The sequence below is a fragment of the Vespa mandarinia genome, chromosome 9, assembly GCF_050613455.1.
Source record: "Vespa mandarinia isolate Hongniang chromosome 9, ASM5061345v1, whole genome shotgun sequence".
Classification (NCBI taxonomy): domain Eukaryota; kingdom Metazoa; phylum Arthropoda; class Insecta; order Hymenoptera; family Vespidae; genus Vespa; species Vespa mandarinia.
The window spans coordinates 4,726,363-4,748,205 of NC_140818.1; the positions used below are offsets into that span (position 1 = coordinate 4,726,363).

A 21,843-nucleotide genomic window follows, 5' to 3' on the forward strand; every position below is an offset into this window, starting at 1 on the left:
CTATTTTTTCTTTTTTCTTTTTGTTTTTGTCAATCTTCAAATTCGTTTGCATCGCTATCATATAGAATCAACGAAGTAACGTCGAAAACATATCGATCTTCACGAATAAGTCATATCATTCGTTGCGATAAAATTCGTCGCTTGAGACGAAGAAAGTATGTATAATAAAATAAGGAATAAAAGAAAAAAAGAGAAAAAGTCATCGCTGAGAGAACGATGACATCGCGTCGAATTAACCGGAGCATAATCTACGTTATAATGTATAACACGAGTTGCTTTTATGAATAATGCATAGCCGAAGGAACAGCAGGAGCCTGTAGTGGAGCATCCACTTCAGATCAACCAGGCAAGACAAAATTGAATCTTAAGTGTCCGTCTAAAAAGCTCAGTCGATCCTCTCGTCGTTAACCCAGTAACGAGCACCACGTTTGAACGACCCTCGCCGTTCCATCCAGCCCTCGTCTCCTCGTAAAAAGAAAAGCGGTGGAGGCTGCCGCTGTCGCAGCGAATTCGTTGCAGCTTCTCCACTAGAAATATATGAGTGTCCGCGAATCCAGTATTACCACTACCTTTACCTCTACTCTCAACCCTATTATTCCGTATCATTCGTTTTTCATCGATCCCCAACAGTATTTCGCGTCCTTGTCACTACAAGGGGAAGATTAATTACCGAGCAGTCGTTGTACCTTGTCTACCTGCGTCGATCACAGCCGTGTCAAATGATAAATGGAGTCATAATCGAGTTTTATCTAACTATCTATCTATCTATTTTTCTTTTTTTTTTTTCTTTTTTTTTTCATTTCTCTCTTGGCAAATACCCTACTATCGCAATGATAAGGGAATAACGTTATACTTTATAAGTGTCGTTTATAAACAGTAACGACTTTATCGTAGCGACGAACATTTGCGAGGTCGATTAATTAACGCTCAACAGGTCAATCGTTGAAGACTGGCAGTGGTCCACATTTGGATATCGCTAGTAGTATTTCCAACAATATCATCTAGATATATTTTAACAATCGAGTTAATTCTCTTATCCAAAAGGGATGCGAAGGATATGTTCGAAAATTCATATAAGTAATCGTTTGATATAAACAAAAATTTAATCTATGGCCTGTCTATCCTTCGAGGATTTTATTGGAATTGAGCTGTCACGTGAGAGGGAGATTAATTACGAGTTAGTCACTCAATCTCGTGGTACATGTGCACGTTCTGAATATACTCCTTTGAACGATCAATCAACATATAATTAAGGATCCTTGAAAACATTAAATCGTTGATAATTCAAAAGTGTCACCGTGAAATAGCTATAATTCTATATGAATCTCTCGAGCTGATAAATTAGAAATTTCCAAAAGGCTGTGATCGTAGCGAGACAAGTAACGATGTCTGGATATTCCTGTTTCTTTTCTATTATACAGTGAACCGGATGTTGATAACACACACGTGTACATATACATTTTAAGTATAATATATTCTGATATATGTATATACTATATCATATATGTATATATATATATATATATATATATATATATATATAAATATATAAATATATAAAAACGTGTCTCTTTACAAAAAAAAAAAAAAAACTTGTGCACCCCGTAGAAAATGTATCCTCCTGTTTAAGGTAAGATTTCTTTAACAAAGTACAAATGACTGTTCTTTTGTTCCTCACCTCTAAAAATGAATTACGAAACCTTTTTGCTATAGCCGATTTATAGTTGGGAATGTTTGACTTGTTGTTTTTACTGTTGGCACTTTGTTATTGTTCCACATCTGTATATATATTTATATAAATATATACATATATATATATATATATATATATATATATATACATATAATAATATGTCTTATGAAATTCGTGTTCCAACGGTGAGGAACTTTGTTTCATTATACTAATTAATTAATGTACTTACGTGTATTCTTATTATTTTTTCAACGTTTATCTATGATCGATTGCCCATACTGATTAATCATTTCGAAGTGAATACAATTATATTTGTTTTTTTAATCACGATAATTAGAACTTCTTTATCCTTTGAGGATTAAAAGGAAATATTTCCAAGTGGGGAACCGTTAGGGATTACCGTTGGACACAAATTTTATAGAATGTTCCGACTATCTCCGTTAATCGGATGATTTATTATTCGTCCGTTTTATTCATACTTGTTTACGAACGTTGCGAATGTTGGATCAAGTTTAAAGTATAGCGTAAACATACGTACGTAAGTACTTACGTGCCCGTGCATTTATGTACATAAACGGGGGAAAAAAAAAAATCGGGGCGAGAAAAAGAAAAATGGGGAATCTCCAATAATTTCGTTTCGTGCTCTCATTGCGATGTCTGCGAAAAAACGGCATTGATGTTCCTGAATAAAGTAATTCTCATATCAAGTTATTCTTGCAATAAGTATTTTATTTTATTATTATTTCTTCGACATGTTAGCCCGTTTTCATAGTTTCCTTTATTTTATTATTTATTATTATTATTATTATTATTATTATTATTATTATTATTATTATTATTATTATTATGTTTTTTCTTCAATAATACTTCACGTTAGGTGTTCTCTTAACGAGAGGAGAGAATAAACGTTATATGCTTTAATTGCTAATCGTGAAGTATGCAATTGTTGAGAACGTTTCATTGTTTAATACCACTCAACCGATACTCATTTATTTAAATAGGACAAAGAATTCGCGCAAGAAATACGCAGAAATTTCTTCGTTCTCGATTGACTCTTTTGCTTCTTTTTATAAATCTCTTCGATTATTCGATCGTGTCACTCTTTTCCTTCTTTTTATAAATCTCTTCGATTATTCGATCGTGTCACTGTCGGAATAGTACGAACTTTCGATTATTTTTCGTACAATTTTTATTTCGTTCTGCTTGAAATAGATTCTCAAGAATAAAATTGCTTTAGAGTTTCGAATCTATGTTCGATATTTTTATAAAGGAAAAGTAACCTTCGAATTATAAATTTACAGATTAAATGGAACATGTCCTACGTTTTATCGCTATTATTCATCTATTTAGATTCAAAACTAATGGTTGAAATATTTCAAGAAGTAGTAACGTTCCTTTAAATCATACGTATTTATATATCATTTGTGATCGTTCAAAGAATATTGATCTTCTATTATGATGTCTGAAGGTTCAATGTAAGTTATCATCGTAGTGCTATAGACGAGCATATCGTGTAACAAGTACGTAAAGCACTGACAGGTGTCATAAGAACGTCACGAGAGTCCTCGTACTACGAACTTAAAGTTCTCGCGTCTCTCCTTTCGCAAAACAGGCAGGTAGCTGGCCTATTTCGAAAAATTCTTGACATTTGTAGGTCAGAAGTCGAAAGGTTTTGTCGAAAGACAACGAAACACAGTAAAGGATTACGTGAGTAAAAATAATTTTCTGACGTTCATGTAACAAGGCACGTAATAGAGATTAAAACGATATATCTAATCGTAGAATTTATTATCCAGAATTTGATCGTAAATATTTATAATGCCCTATTATTATGTCTAATTGTAAAACTTATTACCCAAAATTTTACCGAAAAGAAATCTATGAAATTATAAATTAGGAATAGATTGTGACATGTGTAGACTTAGAATAGGACAATGAAATGAAAGTCATCGTCATTTCACTTAAGTATTTACGGACATTATTCTATTGCAAAATGTCCGCTTATAAAAATAATTCGACCATCAGGACGAGTCTTATATATCACCCTATATAACGACCTCCTTGTACTGAGGATTCACTTAAGGTGAAAAGTATTGTTTCGGTATATAGCCCTTAAATGGATTATGATAAATCGAGTCTTGTGCGCGAGGCTCGATCTCGTATGTCTCCATGTAGGATGAAACGAGTTAGATAGATATATATCGCGATGCCATAATTTCCAATAGTGATCTTTCCAGGAACGTGAATTTATGAAGAATATTTTCGTGAAAAATAGTCGACAAAAGGGTTGACGTTTTATCTCTCTCCCGAAAATATTCTTCATATATATTTCACGTAGTATCTAGCTATAAATAGTAAAGACTTAGAAAGAAAATAAAAAGGAAAAATAAAAGGAAAGATCGTATGTTTGTACGTGCGTGAGTGTGTGTATGTGTGCGTGCGTGCGTGCGTGCGTGCGCGCGCGTGTGTGTATGTATGTGCGTGTGTGAAAGAAAGAGAGAAAGAGAGAGAGAGAGAGAGAGAGAGAGAGAGAAAGAGAAAAAGAGAGAGAAAGTGAGGAAGATCTGTATAAAAATAAAAGAAAAACTTAGGATAGGTCAGTCTGGCGTGCAACAATGTAGTGTGTGCTTGTGGTGTGAATTTCAGCAGGCGTACAGTCAGTACATCCCAGCTACAAGGGCCCAAGTTTCCGGGGCCCAGGGTGGGCAGACGGGGGTCGCCATGGACGGCACTTACCTCGTCGAGGCCTCATTTTGAGTGTCCGCTACGTAGTAAGAAATCGATATGTCGAGATAAATCTTCATGTACAATATATACATGACACATACATTATATATGTATAGAGATCGATATAAAACAATTCGATTGATATTTGTATAAACTGTAAATGAAATGAAAAGGAAAATGAGAAAAGTAAAAAAATTTTAAGAGTCTCTTTCTAGTTGACAAGAAGTCACATTACCGATTCGAGGTACGTACGATTCGAGTCGTGTATGAAAATATTTGATAATACGTGTGAAAGTGAACTAAAATTAAAAGGAAAAATATATAAAGGACATTCTTATAAAGCTCGAAAGCGAAAAGAAATGTAATAATTTGAGACTAGAGGTCATGAATAAATCAAGGAAGGGAAAAAGAAAAAGAGAGAGAGAGAGAGAGAGAGAGAGGGAGGGAGAGAAAGGGAGAGAGAGAGAGAGAGGGAGAGAGAGAGAGAGAGAGAGAAACGAGGTGAAGACAAAATGAAAATCGACATGAATTAAAAAAAAAAAAATTAGTAAGATACACCAAAAGAAAATCTACTGTGTCAATCAATCAAATTCTTCTCTATTTCCTCATTTCCGTGCTATCTCCATCGATGCGACCTCTCGACCCCCCGGGATCATCAACGACGACGATCGATGATGATTCGATGTCTGGATTCTCTATGCTGGTGGATACGACGACCGCAATGATGACCATCGTCGCATTACTACCACTGCTATCACCACCGTCACCACCAACATCAAACCACCATCACTGCCATTCCGATCATCGCCACCATCTTCATCGTCATCGACATCTCCGTACATCGACTTTGAACGCACTTCGAACACCACAATGGCTCCCTCTTCTTGTCCGTTCGATTTTTGACACACGCAATAACATATTCTTTACGAAACGATCGTTCGTTCTGAAATTACTAAACAATTAAATCGCTGATCATTATTAATGTCGGATGAACGAAACGCGTTCATCAAATGCGAACGACAAACAATGGAACGACTGAACACGCACCAAAAAAAAAAAAATATCAAAACGTAAACCGCTCGTCGTCGTAAACGCGTGCTGCGAGTGCGCGAAATCAAAAATGACGTGTAATGTATTTAACGACACTCGGGACGATATGAAAAAAAAAAAAAAAAAAAAAAACGAAAACAACAATTCGATCGACGAACGCTCGACTACCAATCGTTGACGGCATCACGAAATGGAATCGTCACGATAACGAAAAAACGAAAAATGGAATGAAAAAAAAAAAAAAAAAAAAAAAAATAAATGCACCAAACGAACGACGAACGGTTCCATGCGATGCTAACGAACGGTGAATGAAAACGAACGCAACGAAAAACAAAAACAAAAAATAACAAAAATGACGCGCACATGAACGTGCGACGCATAAAAAATGAAAACAATGAACAAATGAACGAAACGATCTCACGACGAATCCAATTCTACGACGGTGTTACACGTGTCCACGTATAGAGCTTGTCCTATCAGCTCACCTCGAACGAGAGCAAGGATAGAGTGGTGCTCGTATATGGCGACCGTATACAAGTGCGGAAAAAGGTAAAGAAATTGTTTCCTCATTTGGAAACGCTTGTGGACGCTATGATATATTGTTATAAAAATATAAAGAGAGAGAGAGAGAGAGAGAGAGAGAGAGAGAGAGAGGGAGAGCGAGAGAGAGAGCGAGAGAGAGAGAGATTGTGAGATGATAAGAATAATGATATTCATGATAATGATGATGATGATGATGATAATGATAAAGATGATAACGATGCTGCTGTTGATGTGATGATTTATATATACATACGTATATAGATATGATGTCTATATAATCGTATCTATATACATACATATTTATATGATAATATATGTGATATATGTATGCGAATATATATATATTTATATATATATATATATATATATATATATATATATATATATACGATTTAATGATTTGGATGATGATATCTTGCCTTACACGATAGGAGGACACACGAGAGGCACACGATGAGGTCCTCCAGAACAGAAATCCTCTTTTGTGATCGTGTCAGCCGATCGTGCGAGCCAATCTTATCGCGTGGCTGTCTTATCTGAGTTGGCTTATGAATGTTCGCTTTCTTTCCAACAGTTACTTTTTTCCTATCGACGTTTTTATTATTCATCATAATTATATGCTGATATCTAAATAATTACAACGATTTTAGTTATGATCGTTTATATTGGCTGATATGAATTATTACTATTCTTTTATTGCTTCTCGCCGTATTTTTGCTTCTTAAAGTTGATGCGTTTTCATTGTTTTAGGTGAGACGTCGAGAACGAAATAAAGGTGATTAGAAATTCTAATAATGAAATATTTGACATATAGGATGTATTTAGAATGTTGATTATTTGAATTACATGGGAGACATATCGTTATAATTTTCTTGGATAATGAGAATCATTAGAAATCGAACTTGAAATTTTCCCTTTTTTTTTTATGTGTGATACTATGTTTCTTTTTTTTTTTTCAATTATATTCGTCATTGTATTTCTCATAAACATACTTGATTATTTGATAAAATTAACATTTGTATAATCATGGCATTGTTCCAATCAATGTTATAAAATATTTATATTTGATTAATTGAAAATTTGGAAATGTTTTTAGAATTTCTAATCGCGTCGTAGCAAATTCACGCTCTCTTTTACTTATTATATATTACTCGTTACGTGAAATATAATTTTTTGTCCTCGATACAACCAGCGATCTTATTTCTTCATAAACGCGATATGATAAATCAATAATTGATCTTATTATATGTTCGATATAACTTTTTTAAAAAATGCATACAAGCGCCGAAATGAAGTTTTATATCTTATCAACTTTATCGCGGTTGAACATAAAAATGATAGAACATAAAAAGTGATAAAAGAAAATGAAAAATAGAATATGTGTCACTCGATATCGGCCTTTTTCGGTGATTGAAATAAAATCTCCTCTTTCTTTTTCATTTCGTTCCGTTCGTATTTTATCAGAAAAATCAACCATTGTAGCTTTTTCTACTTTCTTCTCTATTTCCTCTTATCATTTCTTAGAGTTTCATGTTGGCATCTTTGAATACACATGAACGTAAAAAAGGATAAATATCTAGGCATTCTTATTCGTATTGAGTACATTTCTGAGTGTACGAAGATAAATGAGAGTATGGAATACAAAGAAATTGGTGTTGCTATACTTTCTTTCTCTTTTTCTCTCTCTCTCTTTCTTTCTTTCTATCTTTAAAGTAACACTATCGAAATAGTTCTGAAAAAGTATTGTAGTCTTTTTAAAGTATTATAATTTCTTTCGTTTCACGGAACTATAGATTTTCATTCATTATTAGATGTTTTGAAGAGCGTGCTTCACTTGATACCATCATCCACCATTATCAATATCAACATCATCGTCATCAACGTTTTTTTTCTCTTTCTTTCTTCCTCTTATCCATATTACAGAAAGAGGCTCGCGTATACGCGTATATATATATATATATATATATATGTATATACGTATATATACGTATATATACGTGAAGCGGAAAAATAGAATTACGCGACCCGTAAAGGCCGTTTTGTGAGCACACTTAATGAGAACCACATTTACAGGGTATCCACGATGCAGTTATTGCGCTTTGCATCGAGAAAGAAATAAACGACCGTAGGGAATGCGTCTTGTAACGTTAATTAATTCATCCTACGATTTTACTATACTCTTTTAGATATTGCATAATGCTTTCGAAAGAGAGATATTATAGGTGTTTATAATTAAAAGGGCGAGTCACGTAACGGTAATGTTTAATAAGATTCTTAAACGGGTGTTGTTTCGAACGTTTCTTGCTTTATCGTAAATTATTCTATTCTATTTCTTCAATTTCCAATGAATCATCACAATTTTTCTGTTGCATTTTATTGCATCCTTATTCTATAATTTTGCTACAATTTATTACGATCTTCAGAGCTCGTCGATTATATATCTAAGCTTTGAATTAGGCTTTTTCTAAGTTATTTATTTCGTAGGAAGAAATTGGTATTATCGAGTTTTCGCCTTCTATTGAATTTTATAGTGATCATTATTACTACCGTGCTGATGGCACGAATATGTTTTTATTATATTATACTCGTCTAATTAAAGTTCTCCTTAAAATGGGGTCAGCATCCATAAAATCTACTAAAGAAAAAACATTTGGTAAGAATTCTTAGCTTTGAAATTCCGTTCTTTTATGTATACATTTTACCTTGGGAAAAGACTTTCTTCTTAATGTAGTTAGTGAATGCTTAATAACATTTTCAACATTTATATTTTCTATCTAAAGAAGTTTTATATACATATATATATATATATGTATGTATGTATATATATATATGTATATATATATATATATATATATAAAGGGGTAACATTGCTTTTGGTTGGACGTCCTATGATACTTTAATCATTCTCCATCTCTGAATTAATGAAAATGAATTATTTCATTTCGCACAAGCATCCTTTTACTTTTATAACGCTACTGATAATATAATAAATTTTGACTTCATTCGATAAAATAGATATATTGAATGCAACAATTTAATTTTACGATAGATTATTCCCTTGTATTGCATTTTGATATCAATAATTATTTCGACGAATATTCGATAAGTTCCTGTAGTTTCTACATGTACTTACACTCGGATAGAAAGGTAAATTATTTATATAACGTACTTGTATATATTATATTCGATACCTGAGAATCCTGCTTGACATTATTTCCGGTTTTGAATGCGAAATAGTTTTTATTTAATTTCGACGGACGTCATTGAGTGCAAGTATTTCACAAAATTTTATTTAGCTTAAGTTTCAGTTCAGTTTTAAATTATTCAATACATATATACATGTACATACGTACATACGTATTTGATGAAAGCTTGTATGGATTAGGTATGTGTACACAAGAGTGCACGAAGTGCATCGTCGCACCTGCAGTGCGGTGCAGCTTGTCATGAGGAATTATTAGCTCGAACGATTCCTGTCTTCGAAGAAAACAGAACATAGCGTTAACTATCGAGCAAACGACGACAAATGGACAATGATGAATATGTTGACTCGTAAAGGTCACCGCAATGCGTTCAAGCATATGTTTTCACGGACTTAGTCTGAGTTTTAGTATATTCAGACCGAACGTAGAAAGTCCAACTTTTCCCGACTGAAGAACTTCCTAATAAATTTAGTTTGCTCGAACTTGATGTAATTAAGCGTGAATTCATTATACATACCCGAGATACGTTCGTCAGATGAGACTCTACTAATTATTCTTTTATTTTTACCTATATATTATAACATGACGTGTACATTTTTGCTTAATACTTTGAACCTGATAATTCGTTAATTTTCGTCATTGTTACATAGAAAGAACGAAAACTTTTTTCGTTTTTATTAATTTTATTTATTTAACAAAAAGAAAACGAAAAGAGCTTCGACAAAATGATCTATGTACATATCGTAAAGCTTTGTTATATCATGCTTTCAATAAATATTTTACATATATTGCATGCTTTTGTAAATATATATATATATATATATACATATATATGTACATATGTACATACATATACAGTTCATAGTTCATATCTTCGTAGTTCCTGTACTATTCGTTCTTCTCTTTAACAATTTTACGTATTATCTTCTTCTTGTTCTTCATTGTATTTTTAATTCTTATTGTTGCTTGCTTCGCACTTGTTGTTTTATTATATAATTGTCTTTGTTGTTCATTGTTACGCATGATTTTGTTTTCTCTGCACGTGGCCACGTGTCTCTTTCATTCTCCCCTTCCTCTAGCTCTCTCTCCGTTCTTTCGACTAAAAAAAGAAAAAAAAAAAAAAAAAAAAATAAAATAAAAAAGAAAAGAAAAAATAAAAAAAGAAACGAATACTAACACGATAAAATATTTTATGACTTTTTCAAATTTATAAAAATAAAGTTAAAAAAAGAAAACAGAACAAATATAAAAAGAAAAAGAGGAAGAAAAACGACTCGACCCTCCTTTCTTTTCTCGAAATACGCGTGCAAGTATTTATTTTTTTATCATATATTTTTAAAGGTAACCTGACGTTGGATTCTTTTGAATATTTTATAATATTTCCAATCTAACATACGATGCTTTTCTCTCGAATGGATAAATAATTTTCTCCTTCAACATTATCGAAGCCGAGCATCATTTTTCTTCTCTTTCTAGAAAATAAAAAGACAAGAAAAAAAGAAGAAAAAAAAAACAACAGAAAAAATATCAAAAAAAAAAAAAAAAGGAAGAAGACAACGATCATCGTGCAACACTCTTTTAATAATACTTTCTCATCGACGTACTTTCACGCTCGTATATATAATTTCTTTCCTCTATCATTCAAGATTTTTATTCTATTTTTTCTCATTCCTACCATCCAAGCGCGAGAAGAGCTTTTATATCCTAAGCCGATTCTTTCGGAAAATACGCGAAGTCGATCTTCAAACTCGTTCGAAAGTTCCTTGTGGTTGTCTCGAATACCTTGCATTCTGAGTTTTGACCGTGACACTTGATAGAGTACTATTGCGTTGCACTTTTTCTTTTAAATTGCGCTCTCCACAAGAGCGAACAAAGAAGCAATCGATACAACTAAAAAGAGAATGAGAGAAGAGAGGTGAGGGAGGAGAGGTAGATGTAGTTTAATCTGCCTTAGTCGATTTAGAAATGAGAGAGCGAGCGAGCGAGCGAGCGAGAGAACGAGAGAGAGAGAGAGAGAGAAAATGGAGAGATGCAGAGAAAAAGAGCGAGAGAGAGAGAGAGAGAGAGAGAAGAAGCGAGCGAAAGAGACAGAGAGAGAGAGAGAGAGAGAGAGAGAGAGAGAGAGAGAGAGAAAGAGAGTGATAAGAAGTTGAGGAGAAAAAAGAAAAGAGTGGGAAGGAAGGAAAGAACATTCAAACATATCCGAAATGCCAATTGTTCCAGGACCTAAAGAAGCGCGGTTCCCACACCTGTGACATGCAGGCCCTACAGCCACTTCCGGTCCCCACCACCACAACCAACACCGCGCCTGCCATGACTACTTCCGGTGGGCAGCCACCGCTTCCGCTTTCGGAGACCGCTTGAGTACGATCGAGACCAATCACGATCACCATATCCGCTAATAAGATCACCTATAACTATCATCGTTCTTCTCTACCGATTGCTTCGAGAACTAACCATGGCCATCTGGCCATGAACACGGTGAGCCTGAATCACGATCATTTAAAAAGAAATAAAAAAATTAAAAAAAAAAAAAAAAAGCAAAAAAAAATAACAAAAAAAAAGTAAATAAATAAAATAGAAAAAGAATTCTAGAAAATAATAATAATAAAAAAAAAAAAAAAACTAGAAAAAAGATGGAGAGATATCGTCGAAAAAGAAAGAATAAAGGAACATTGAGAAGAGGAATGTATAAAGCGCGTCACCGGAAGTAGTCGTAAACTTCTTCGTGGAATTTGATAGATTTTCGTGAACACGTATCGCTGATTACTGATACTTTTGTCAATTAACGATAAATTAGTAATCAACGAATAATTTGCAACACTTTATCAGGATCACACAATGTATATGACGAAAGTTTCGAGTCAGTTTGAATACATGAGTAATATCTGTTCTTACAAATTAATTCATTTCGATCCCATTTTTCGTAAACTGAGAACTGACGTTTCCCATAAACACGATACAATAAGTATAACTTTTGTTCCTGACAATTAATTAGTTTCATTGAAAGTTTTACTAATTTTGGATATAAGATAAATTTGTTTGATATTATATCGTTCAAAATAAATTAAAGTCTCTGTTAAATCTAGAAATACGTAAAATGGGAAATACCAGTAGATATAATTCGAAATTAAAAATTCTTGAAGATCTTGAAAAATTAATTATTTTAAGTTTTGAAATGATGATTATAATTCTTTTTTACATAATAAATGGTTCAAAATGATTTTAACGTTTTCGAGATTGTCAAAATTCTAAACAGTTTTCAAAACTTTTCAAGAATTTTCAATTTCGAATAATTACGGAAACGTTTCGAAACTTCACGATGATCGAATCGTTTCAAAAATTTCTAAGAAATTTGTATTGATTCGGTTCGCATGAAATGTACAAACTTGCTTTAGTCAATCGTTTTCTTTTTTCTTGTCGGACATTTTATTGTATAGTAGTAGAAAAGTTTACACGTACATATTGTTATTGTTTCAAGCGTTGGAGAAAGCTCTCACATTTTCTTTTTGAAAATTTCTGGCTACTTTCGGTGGTTTACGCTGTTTTTTTTTTTCTCTACACACAATAAGTTTTCCATTCTTTTTCGATATTTCACTCTATTTCTTTCGCGAACATTACAAGTAATCCAGTAATCGTAAGTTAGTCCTTATCTACAAAGATATATATATATATATATATATATATATATATATATATATATAAAATAATATTTTTATTTTGAATTAAAATATTGAATTAATATTTAAATATTTAAATAAAATGATATTTTAAAATCATATTTTAATTGTGATGTATAACAAAATTTTTGTTCTTGTTTTTTTTTTTTATATTTACGTTGATTTTTTTTTTGTTTTTTTTTTTTTTTTTTTTTTTACTTGGACGAATTCAAATTCATGAAGACAAAGAATACCTAGAGGGAAATCATGCGTCAATGATTTCTTTACGAAATATTCTTCGATGGTTACTATTTTATTAACACTAATTAAGCTTTTGTCGTTCCCTCAAGCGAAAACTGGTCAACTGTTATCCTACAAGTGTATAATCTCTTGTAACCCGTGAAAGGGTAAAACGCAACGACTTTTTGTCGTATCCATCTCGTCAAGGTCGAACGATAATTATACGAGCTACCCCTTCAGTTCTTTTCGCGATTATTGGATTACGCTTTAAGATCGAGATGCTTACTTCTAGTTAGAAGGACGAAGCTATAATAAAACTTGATTACACGGTAATTAATATCGGATATTCGTCGTTCGAGCATGGAATATGACCTTTTGATCCGAATAATTTGAGAAAGATAATAACTCATTGTTTGATCTCTATTAAAGGAAAGATTTTTTTTTTAAAGAATTGATTTTTTTGATTCATCGAGATAGTTAAATAATCGACGAAATATCAGAATTGATATTCGCTTATTCCCGAAACTTATTGGCTCATAGCTCAATACCAGTTAATATTTCTAGCATAGTCTCGTTGTTTTATCCGAACATAATGGAGAGTGTGTTTAGTGAGATGATTTCTCGCAAAGTATGTATCGGCCATAGTATCGAGTCTACTATCGAGGCGGTTCAGTCAGCAAGTGGATGATGAATCAGCCAGTAATCGAACACCAAAGCTCGTTGCTCGAATTTCGATCCTGAGAGCTGTGGATGCTCGACTCGAGGACGAAGCTAGTTCGAGAAAGGAGCTTGATCCTTCGAAACGAGGTCGAAGGTAAATTTGCACAGAGGTAAACCGTCGAAATACCTGGTGTGGAATGAATGCGTTCCCAATGGCTTATCTCACAGTTACTCTTCTGCATAGAATCGTCATTGTTCGATCGATATCTCGAACGACAAAGTTTCTATAAAATCAAGAGAATATAATATAATACGATATATAATGATTATCTATATTAATTTTAGTTTATCTTTATTATTTTAGAATCGAGATTTACTCGATGTTTCTTGTGTTTCGATTCAATCGAAAATGAAATCGAAGTGTAGAATTCGTTCATTTTAAATTATGAGAATGAGCTTCGTTATTTGTTCGTCGATCGTACAGTAACAACTTTATCTCTTTCTCTTATTCTCTACTTCCTTTCTCTCGAACTAAGTCTGAGAGAGCCTCGAGGTATAATCTAGTAGAGATATCGATCAGAGTTCTTGACTCTCAGCTGTGTTACTCTTCTCTCTATATCTTCCTGGGGTGCCAGCAACCGAGTCGAGTGTGTTATTTCTATCGCTCATTCTCCTGCTCTAGCCAGCTTCGACGAGATAGCCGTTCAGTGCAAATGTGTGTATGTGTTTTGATGGATCACACAAACTAGCGTATAGACAAAAAGAGACGCGTACGCGCCATCAGCAGCACTTTCACGGACGTCTCGACTTATTCTCGAGATACTCTCGAGCTTCTCTCTCCTTCTTCTTACTTTTGGCCCATCTCTCTATCTCTTTCTAACCCTTTTGATGTGAACCAGTCAGCTATTATATATCTCTCGTTTCTTTCACCCTCTATCTTCCGACACTCTTCCATCATTCGTGTTTTTTTTTTCTTTATTCTGTTTCGTTGATTCCTTCTTTCGCATGACAACTGTGACAGTTGTTTCTTCTCTCTCTCTCTCTCTTTCTCTCTCTCTCTCTCTCTCTCTGCGTCTCCTTTTTAAATCTTTCACAGCACTCAGCAATCTGGCCGACTTTTCAAGAACACGTGCCATAGCAAAGCCTATTTTCCTTCTCGAATTCATCGTTCAACTTTCGGAAATCCGATAGTTGTACAAGTAGTCAAAGTCCATCTTTTCCTATGAGATCGCCTCTGTCTTTCTCTTTTTCTTTTTTCTTCTTTTTTCATCGACTTTCTAAATTGAACTCCGCTATCGAACTTTGACCGATCGATTGGCGGGTTTCGTTGGAATGCCTGTTATGCGACTGATTCGTTGTTCGAGTTTCTTCATCCTTTGGCGTTTTATTGCTCCCTTTGATCGATTCTTCGAATCTCAATTCTACTATTCTTCGATTCGTTTTTTCTTTCCCGCGTAAATTTATCGAAATTGTTTGGTACTTTTAAATGATTTGCTTTATCCTTCCGATGATTCTTTTTAATCTTTAATGTATAGTGAGTTCGAAAAATTAAATTGATTCATAATCTTTGTTAAACAAAAAGGTTCTTTTTTCTAAGAACCTGTCAAAAAGATGAAAATTTTTACACTCGAAATCGACAAGTTGTCTTTTAAATGGAAACAAATTGTAGGCAATAATGGTATATCGTTATATCGCTATCGAAAATTCAAATTATATTGATCTTAATTTTATCTGATAATACGATAGAAATTATTCAATAAATTATTTTATAAAAGTATATTATTTTTCTTTTAAAATTGATCGATTTTAATGATAATATTTGATAAAAGTTCATAAAAATTCGTTACATACATATTTCATTTTATGTTCTTTGTTCGCATATACCGACTTACGACGGCCAATTCGTACTTGCCAGTTTAATAAATTTTCTGTGAGATTGGCAAATTCGAATGCGTCCAAACGTGAAATCGTAATATAACCATCGGCTTCAAATCGATGGATTTAGCATCGGATATAATTTAGATTCAGTGAATCTATCGATCTAATTCGTTGAGAGATGGAAATGTTGAAGAGAAATTATTTACATCAAGCGAGTTTACGTTTCATATTAAAAAATTGTTTCTGTTTTATCAAAGTTTGTAACGAAAAATTTGAAATAACCTGTAGGTATACGCTACATCGCGGTTTTGTAGAATCTTCAACGAAACTATAATGATAAAGTTAAACAATTTGCTTTGTAAAGATTAAATACAATACAATTTCGATGTAACTTCGGTGTAACATTAGAATTCAGTCGTATTACGTCGCGTACACGCAGTCAGATAAACGCAGAGAAGCGAGATTTGAATGCGAGATTTGAATACAAGATTTGAATGCGAGATAAGAACGAGATGTCTCAGTGTCACATTATAATTTCAGATAGAATTTCACACGAGTTTGTCAGTACTATATCAAAAAAAAAAAAAAAAAAAAATTGAAAAAAAAGAAAAAAAAAGGAAAAAAAAAGAGAAGATTCTTATAATCCAAAGAATTATATCTTCTAGTATATTGGCAATCTCATATTTAGCTTCCCATTTTTCGTGAAATGTTCCAGAAGGCTGGCTTTAAAAGGGATTTCTTTTTCTCTTTCTCTTTTACTCTCGTTTGACTTTCGGAAATTTGGTTCAAGCTTGAAAAAAGCGGTGACAATAGATGACCGAGTTCTAGGCTGTTCATGATTGGCGCGCTTGTTACGAATAACTTTCAAAAACTGCCGACTATTCCGAGAACTCGCATGAGTTTCGTTAATAGCTGCATCGGATTCCGGCCGAGTTTTTAAGAATACAAAGAGAGAGAGAGAGAGAGAGAGAGAGAGAAATAGATAGATAGTAGGATTTTCGGCTTATAGCGAGATATCCGTCATAGTTTCACTGAACGAATACAATATACCATGAACACGATAAGCTTCTTGCAACAGAACGTTTTCTTTCTGTCAGAAAATTAAGATATGCAATTTAGACTTACGAATAATTATTCTTATCATGAAAGAATCTGACGTTATAATCATTTATTCCCCGATAATCTCGACTTTCCTTATCATTTTATTATCACAAATTCGATCGAGTTCTTTCGACCAAAAGTAGTTGAAGTAATGGAATATCTATCTATTAGTGATATAACGAAGCTGATATTATCGTAATTAGATGAGTATCGATTATATTGCATGTAGGTTTACATTTTGTGGCTAGCCAGAATCATAGAAATTTTATGATATTCCAATAATTCTATTAATACGATTACTGACGTTGACACGTTGAAAATGTATCCCCTAGCAACATAATTTTCTACGTATATATGTACCAATTAACGTTATCGAATAATTTATTCCGATGAAATAATTATACGTTTTTTCATTTGATAATATTGATACTATAAAATATATGATTATTTTCGATCTATCGAATGTTTTAATAAAATAATTAAAACGTTTTTCAACGTTAAAAATCATTCGATTTTATAGATTTGTTTTTTTTTTTTTTTTTTTTTTTTTATGAAGAATATATACATATATATCTATAGTATATCTGATCGATACTTTAAATGTATTGACTGATTTTCAATAGATTAATGGTATCATCTTTTATTTCTTACATTAAGTACTTCGATTAATACAGTCGATATAAATATTCAAATTAGTTGGGTTTAAGTTTCATTCGAACATCTGCGCGCGTTAAAATCTTCTCTCCGACACTTTATCCATGACGATATTCAATTTCGATTGTGACATTTAAAATCCATTCATATCTCTTCGTCTTATTAAATTTATTTCTATAGAGAAAAGAAAGAAAGGAGATTATTTTCTCATTGTAAGCATCTCGATCTCATCAAAATACTTTTCGATATTGAATACGATCGAATTTATACAAGAATAAATTATCTTTCATTTTAAATGTTTGACGATAAAAAATAGATTTACAAACGATACAATGTATGCATATATTGCAGTAAAGAAAGAACGAATACACGAGTCGACAAGATAGAAGTTTCGAAATGTCTACTACTACCCGGCAGAAATAATCGAGAGATTATTTGAAAAAATGAGGAAAATTCGACAAGAAGTTTCTCAAGATATATCATCGGATCAAGAATGGAATATTCAAGCAAGATAAAAATTGATAGAATGGAATTGATACGATTTAACTACGATCCAAGATCAACGATTGATTCTTCTTGAAGAAATTTTGTATTGGATCTCGTCGATGAGATTATATGCACTGTTAATTTTTATTTCTAATATACATACACATACACACACACACACACACACACAGATAATTTTGATTCCGGCGAGAAAAGATAGAAAAAGATTGAATCGATGATTTTGTATAGGGATCTTAATAGCGAGATTAAACGTCCAAAACGTTTCAACGGTGACCATAGAAATTCACGGTCTCGTTGTAACCTTTCGAAAAGAAATTCTTCGCGTTTGACTTCGCGTTTACAGAAATTTTCATTGGACCGTATGACAGAAATTATAATGATAATACGTTAATACTTTAGATCCAGAAAGTCACTCGCAAAGGATTACTATAGAATTTCCAAGAATGATGATTCGAACGAAATTGAATTTCTACATTGAGTTTGAATCATTATTCGGGATTCGTTTTATCCATGTTAATTATATCGACATTCATCGACGTTCGATATATTATGATGTTGTTTGCGCGCTTCTCTGTAATTTGTTTATCTTATCAGAAAAAGATGTAGGAAGAAGATGGAAAAAAAGAATGAGATCTAATTCTTAATAAAATGAATCGATTCTACCTACGAAAGGAAAGATAGACAAGTTGCGAAATGAGAAAATGGCACCATAATATGCCTTACTCCGAGTCGTATAGTTATTTTTCATATCTCGCAAAAAGTTTTAGATATATTCGATAATCTCAAACGTGGTGAGATCATGACGATCTTACGAATAATTCGTATGTGAATGATATATATATATATATATATATATATATATATTAATAAATCTATGTATTTATTTTTGTTGATTAGGCGATCGGGCTTCGGGTCGAACTTCGTCGTTTCCTTAAAAAGAGAAATTTTTCACCGTTTCTTAATTCCTCGTTTTCTCTTGATGCATGTATAACTAATTATTTAATAATATTTAATATAATATCGAAAATTAAAATTTTTCATAATTATCAATCGTTTTTTAAGATGTCATTAAAAGCGTATGCAAATATGCACGTACAGTGTGTCTTAAAATTTAAAATATCTACTTTAATGAAATCGGCTGAATTTATGAAGAAGAAGAAGAAGAAGAAGAAGAAAGAAAAGAATTTACATAAATTTATGTTCATTACTTAATTATGATTCAAAAAATGATTTATATATTTTAATTCAAAATTTTATTGATTAATATCTGCCATGTTCAATATGTGCTATATCTTTATATCTGCAAATTTTAAATCTATCCTTAGGGTTGCGAAAAAAAGAACACATTTTGTAATTGTTATTTTGTATATGTTGAGTCTTCCAATGACTTCCGTAATTGAACAATTGTCGTACTTGTTTGATACCAATTGTTTGTTATGTGCTGTTCTCGTTTTCTTCCTACCTCGTCCGGATATGAATCCAATTCTTTTAAATTTTGTTCACAAGTTCACGAATCGCATTGCCTATAGGATGATTTCATTAAATTGCACTCCTTTGATATGGGATATTACAGCAAAGACGCGTTCTTGTGTATTTATTGTTAGAATTTTGAATGTGAATGAGAATAAAATTTGAAAATTCATATCTTTTTAACACATACTGAACATAATAAATATAAAAGAAAAGTAAATTTTTAAAAATATTGTCCGATTTCATATAAATAGATAATTAATTTTTTTTTTTACACACTGTACCTATGTACATATTCGATAAATTTTGAAGACATTTAGTCGTCTTCATCGTAGCTATAATTCTACATTATTTATCTACCTATTTAATATAGAAAATCTTTAGAACGAAAGATGCTTAGAATTTATGGACTATCAGTAGTTTCGATGAATCGACGTGGTTCCCGAAGAATTTCTCTATGATAATTATAGTTTGCGATATTGCTAATGAAATATTTCGTTTCATCTCGAACATGGAGAGAAGACGAAATTTTCATAGCTGAGAGACGCGTTATAAAGTGCGATTCATTAAGGGTCTCGTGTCTGTCTGGAATTGTCGATAAAACGGAGCAACAATATTTTATTTCAAATTTTTATCCATGCCAACCGCGATGTCCAAAAGCGGAGCGAAATAGAAAATAAAAGAGAAATTATTGTCCATGTTTATAAATAATATCAATAATATTGATAATAATAATAAATAATAATAATAATAATAACAATAATAATAATAATAATAATAATAAATAAATAAATAAATAAATAACGATTGAATAGAAGAGATAGAGAGAGAGAGAGACAGAGACAAAGGGGAGAGAGAGAGAGAGAGAGAGAGAGAGAGAGAGACAGGGACCCACGTACCTTTGTATTCTATTAAAACTAAAAGTAAGATAATGCCCTCGTTCTTTCAAAGTTCCGCGTTCGGTCGTGCCCGATCGCGAAGATATTTTAGACACGATACTTAATTAAAAATCGCTGGACGTCGATTTGAAGAACGTCCCTCTCGTCGTTGTTTCGCTGTACGATCGATCGTTGAGACGCCTTCGGTAGACAGATAGTAGATTTTCCGTTTAATTTAATCTCTTCGCGATAAATGTAATACGAAGCTTAAATTAAACAATACGATTATTAACAATTTTTACGATACATTCCTTCTACGCGTTTACGTTGTTCCAATTATAAGATGATGTCCTATCGTGAGTAGATTTTTTATTTACTCTCCGTGTAGATTGGTGTAACATATACATATACATATACATATATACACACACACACAGACACACACCGACATACACACACACATATATATATATATACATATTATAAGGGAATTAATAAAAAATTTAAGAAAGATAGAAAGAGTTTGTAAAATAAATTATTATTTGGACAGAATGAGAATACGCTTAAATGTCCTGACGTTTTTCACAAATTTGTTGAAATAAAAAGAGAAAAGAATCGACGAGTGTAAAACGAGAACTCGTTGAAAGAATTTAAAAAGTGATGAACGAATCGATATCTCGACTAACGATCGATCGATACAAGCGCGTTATAATATCATACGGAGAAGAAAAAAGAGATAGATAAAAAGAGAGAAAGAATGCTCGTAAAAAGAAAAAATAACAATAGCGACTATCCGTGTAACCAGGATATAAATACATACATTCTAGGTTGTAAATATTTCGTCGAAGTTCGTGAGGAATATTTATTTGCGTTGAATGTAATTAACTTTGTAATTATCTGTAACAATCTAACTTGGAGTTGAAGAAGAAAAAGAAAGAAAAGAAGGCACAGAGAGTAATAACATATACATTATATATATATATATATATATATATATATATATATATATATATACAATATTATATTATAAATATTATATTACGAGTGAAAAGCAGAGGAACAGAGATTATACATATATGAAACAAATTTACTCTCTCTCACACACACTTGCAGCACTATGCGTCGCGCAATAAAATAAATTCTAAATCGTTTCAAACTACTAGTATGCGTGAAAGTTTGAATGTGTTCAAGGTTTTAAGAAAGAAAGAGAGAGAGAGAGAGAGAAAGAGAGAGAGAGAGAGAGAGAAAGAGAGAAAGAGAGAGAAAGAAAGAGAGAGAGAGAGGGAGAGAGAGAGAGAGAGAGTGTGTGATCGAGTGAATATATATGTTGTATGTATGTATGCGAGAGAGATAAAGAGAAAGATAAAAAAGATAGAACAAAAGAGAGTATACACTTGTGTGTCGTGAAAAAAAAAAACAAAGGTTTCTTGTCGTTTTAAGCCACAATTAGAACCACTGTACAAGGTAGTAGTAAAACAAAAAATGAGAAAAACAAAAAAGAAGAAAAACAATATGCAGGAGCAGTTTCGAATTAGAATTGAAAAGATAGGATGAGAGAAGGAAAGAAAAAGAGAAGAAAG

General features: G+C 32.4%; 1 protein-coding gene across 10 annotated transcripts in view; it reads left to right on the forward strand.

The window, feature by feature from the left end:
* Nucleotides 1-21,843, forward strand: part of Shal (potassium voltage-gated channel protein Shal) — a 105,332-nt gene that overhangs the window by 74,596 nt on the left and 8,893 nt on the right. For 4 of the 10 annotated variants that reach the window (XM_035869950.2, XM_035869951.2, XM_085659493.1 and 1 more), the window contains exons 5-6: nucleotides 296-346; nucleotides 11,440-11,697. In XM_035869950.2, coding sequence (XP_035725843.1) covers nucleotides 296-346; nucleotides 11,440-11,580 — 192 coding nt within the window. In that variant the 3' untranslated portion in view covers nucleotides 11,581-11,697. Of the gene's footprint in view, nucleotides 1-295; nucleotides 347-4,339; nucleotides 4,994-5,935; nucleotides 6,020-11,439; nucleotides 11,698-17,759; nucleotides 21,234-21,843 lie in introns of those variants that run through there. The other 6 variants (XM_085659495.1, XM_035869954.2, XM_035869947.2 and 3 more) reach the window with 5 other exon arrangements.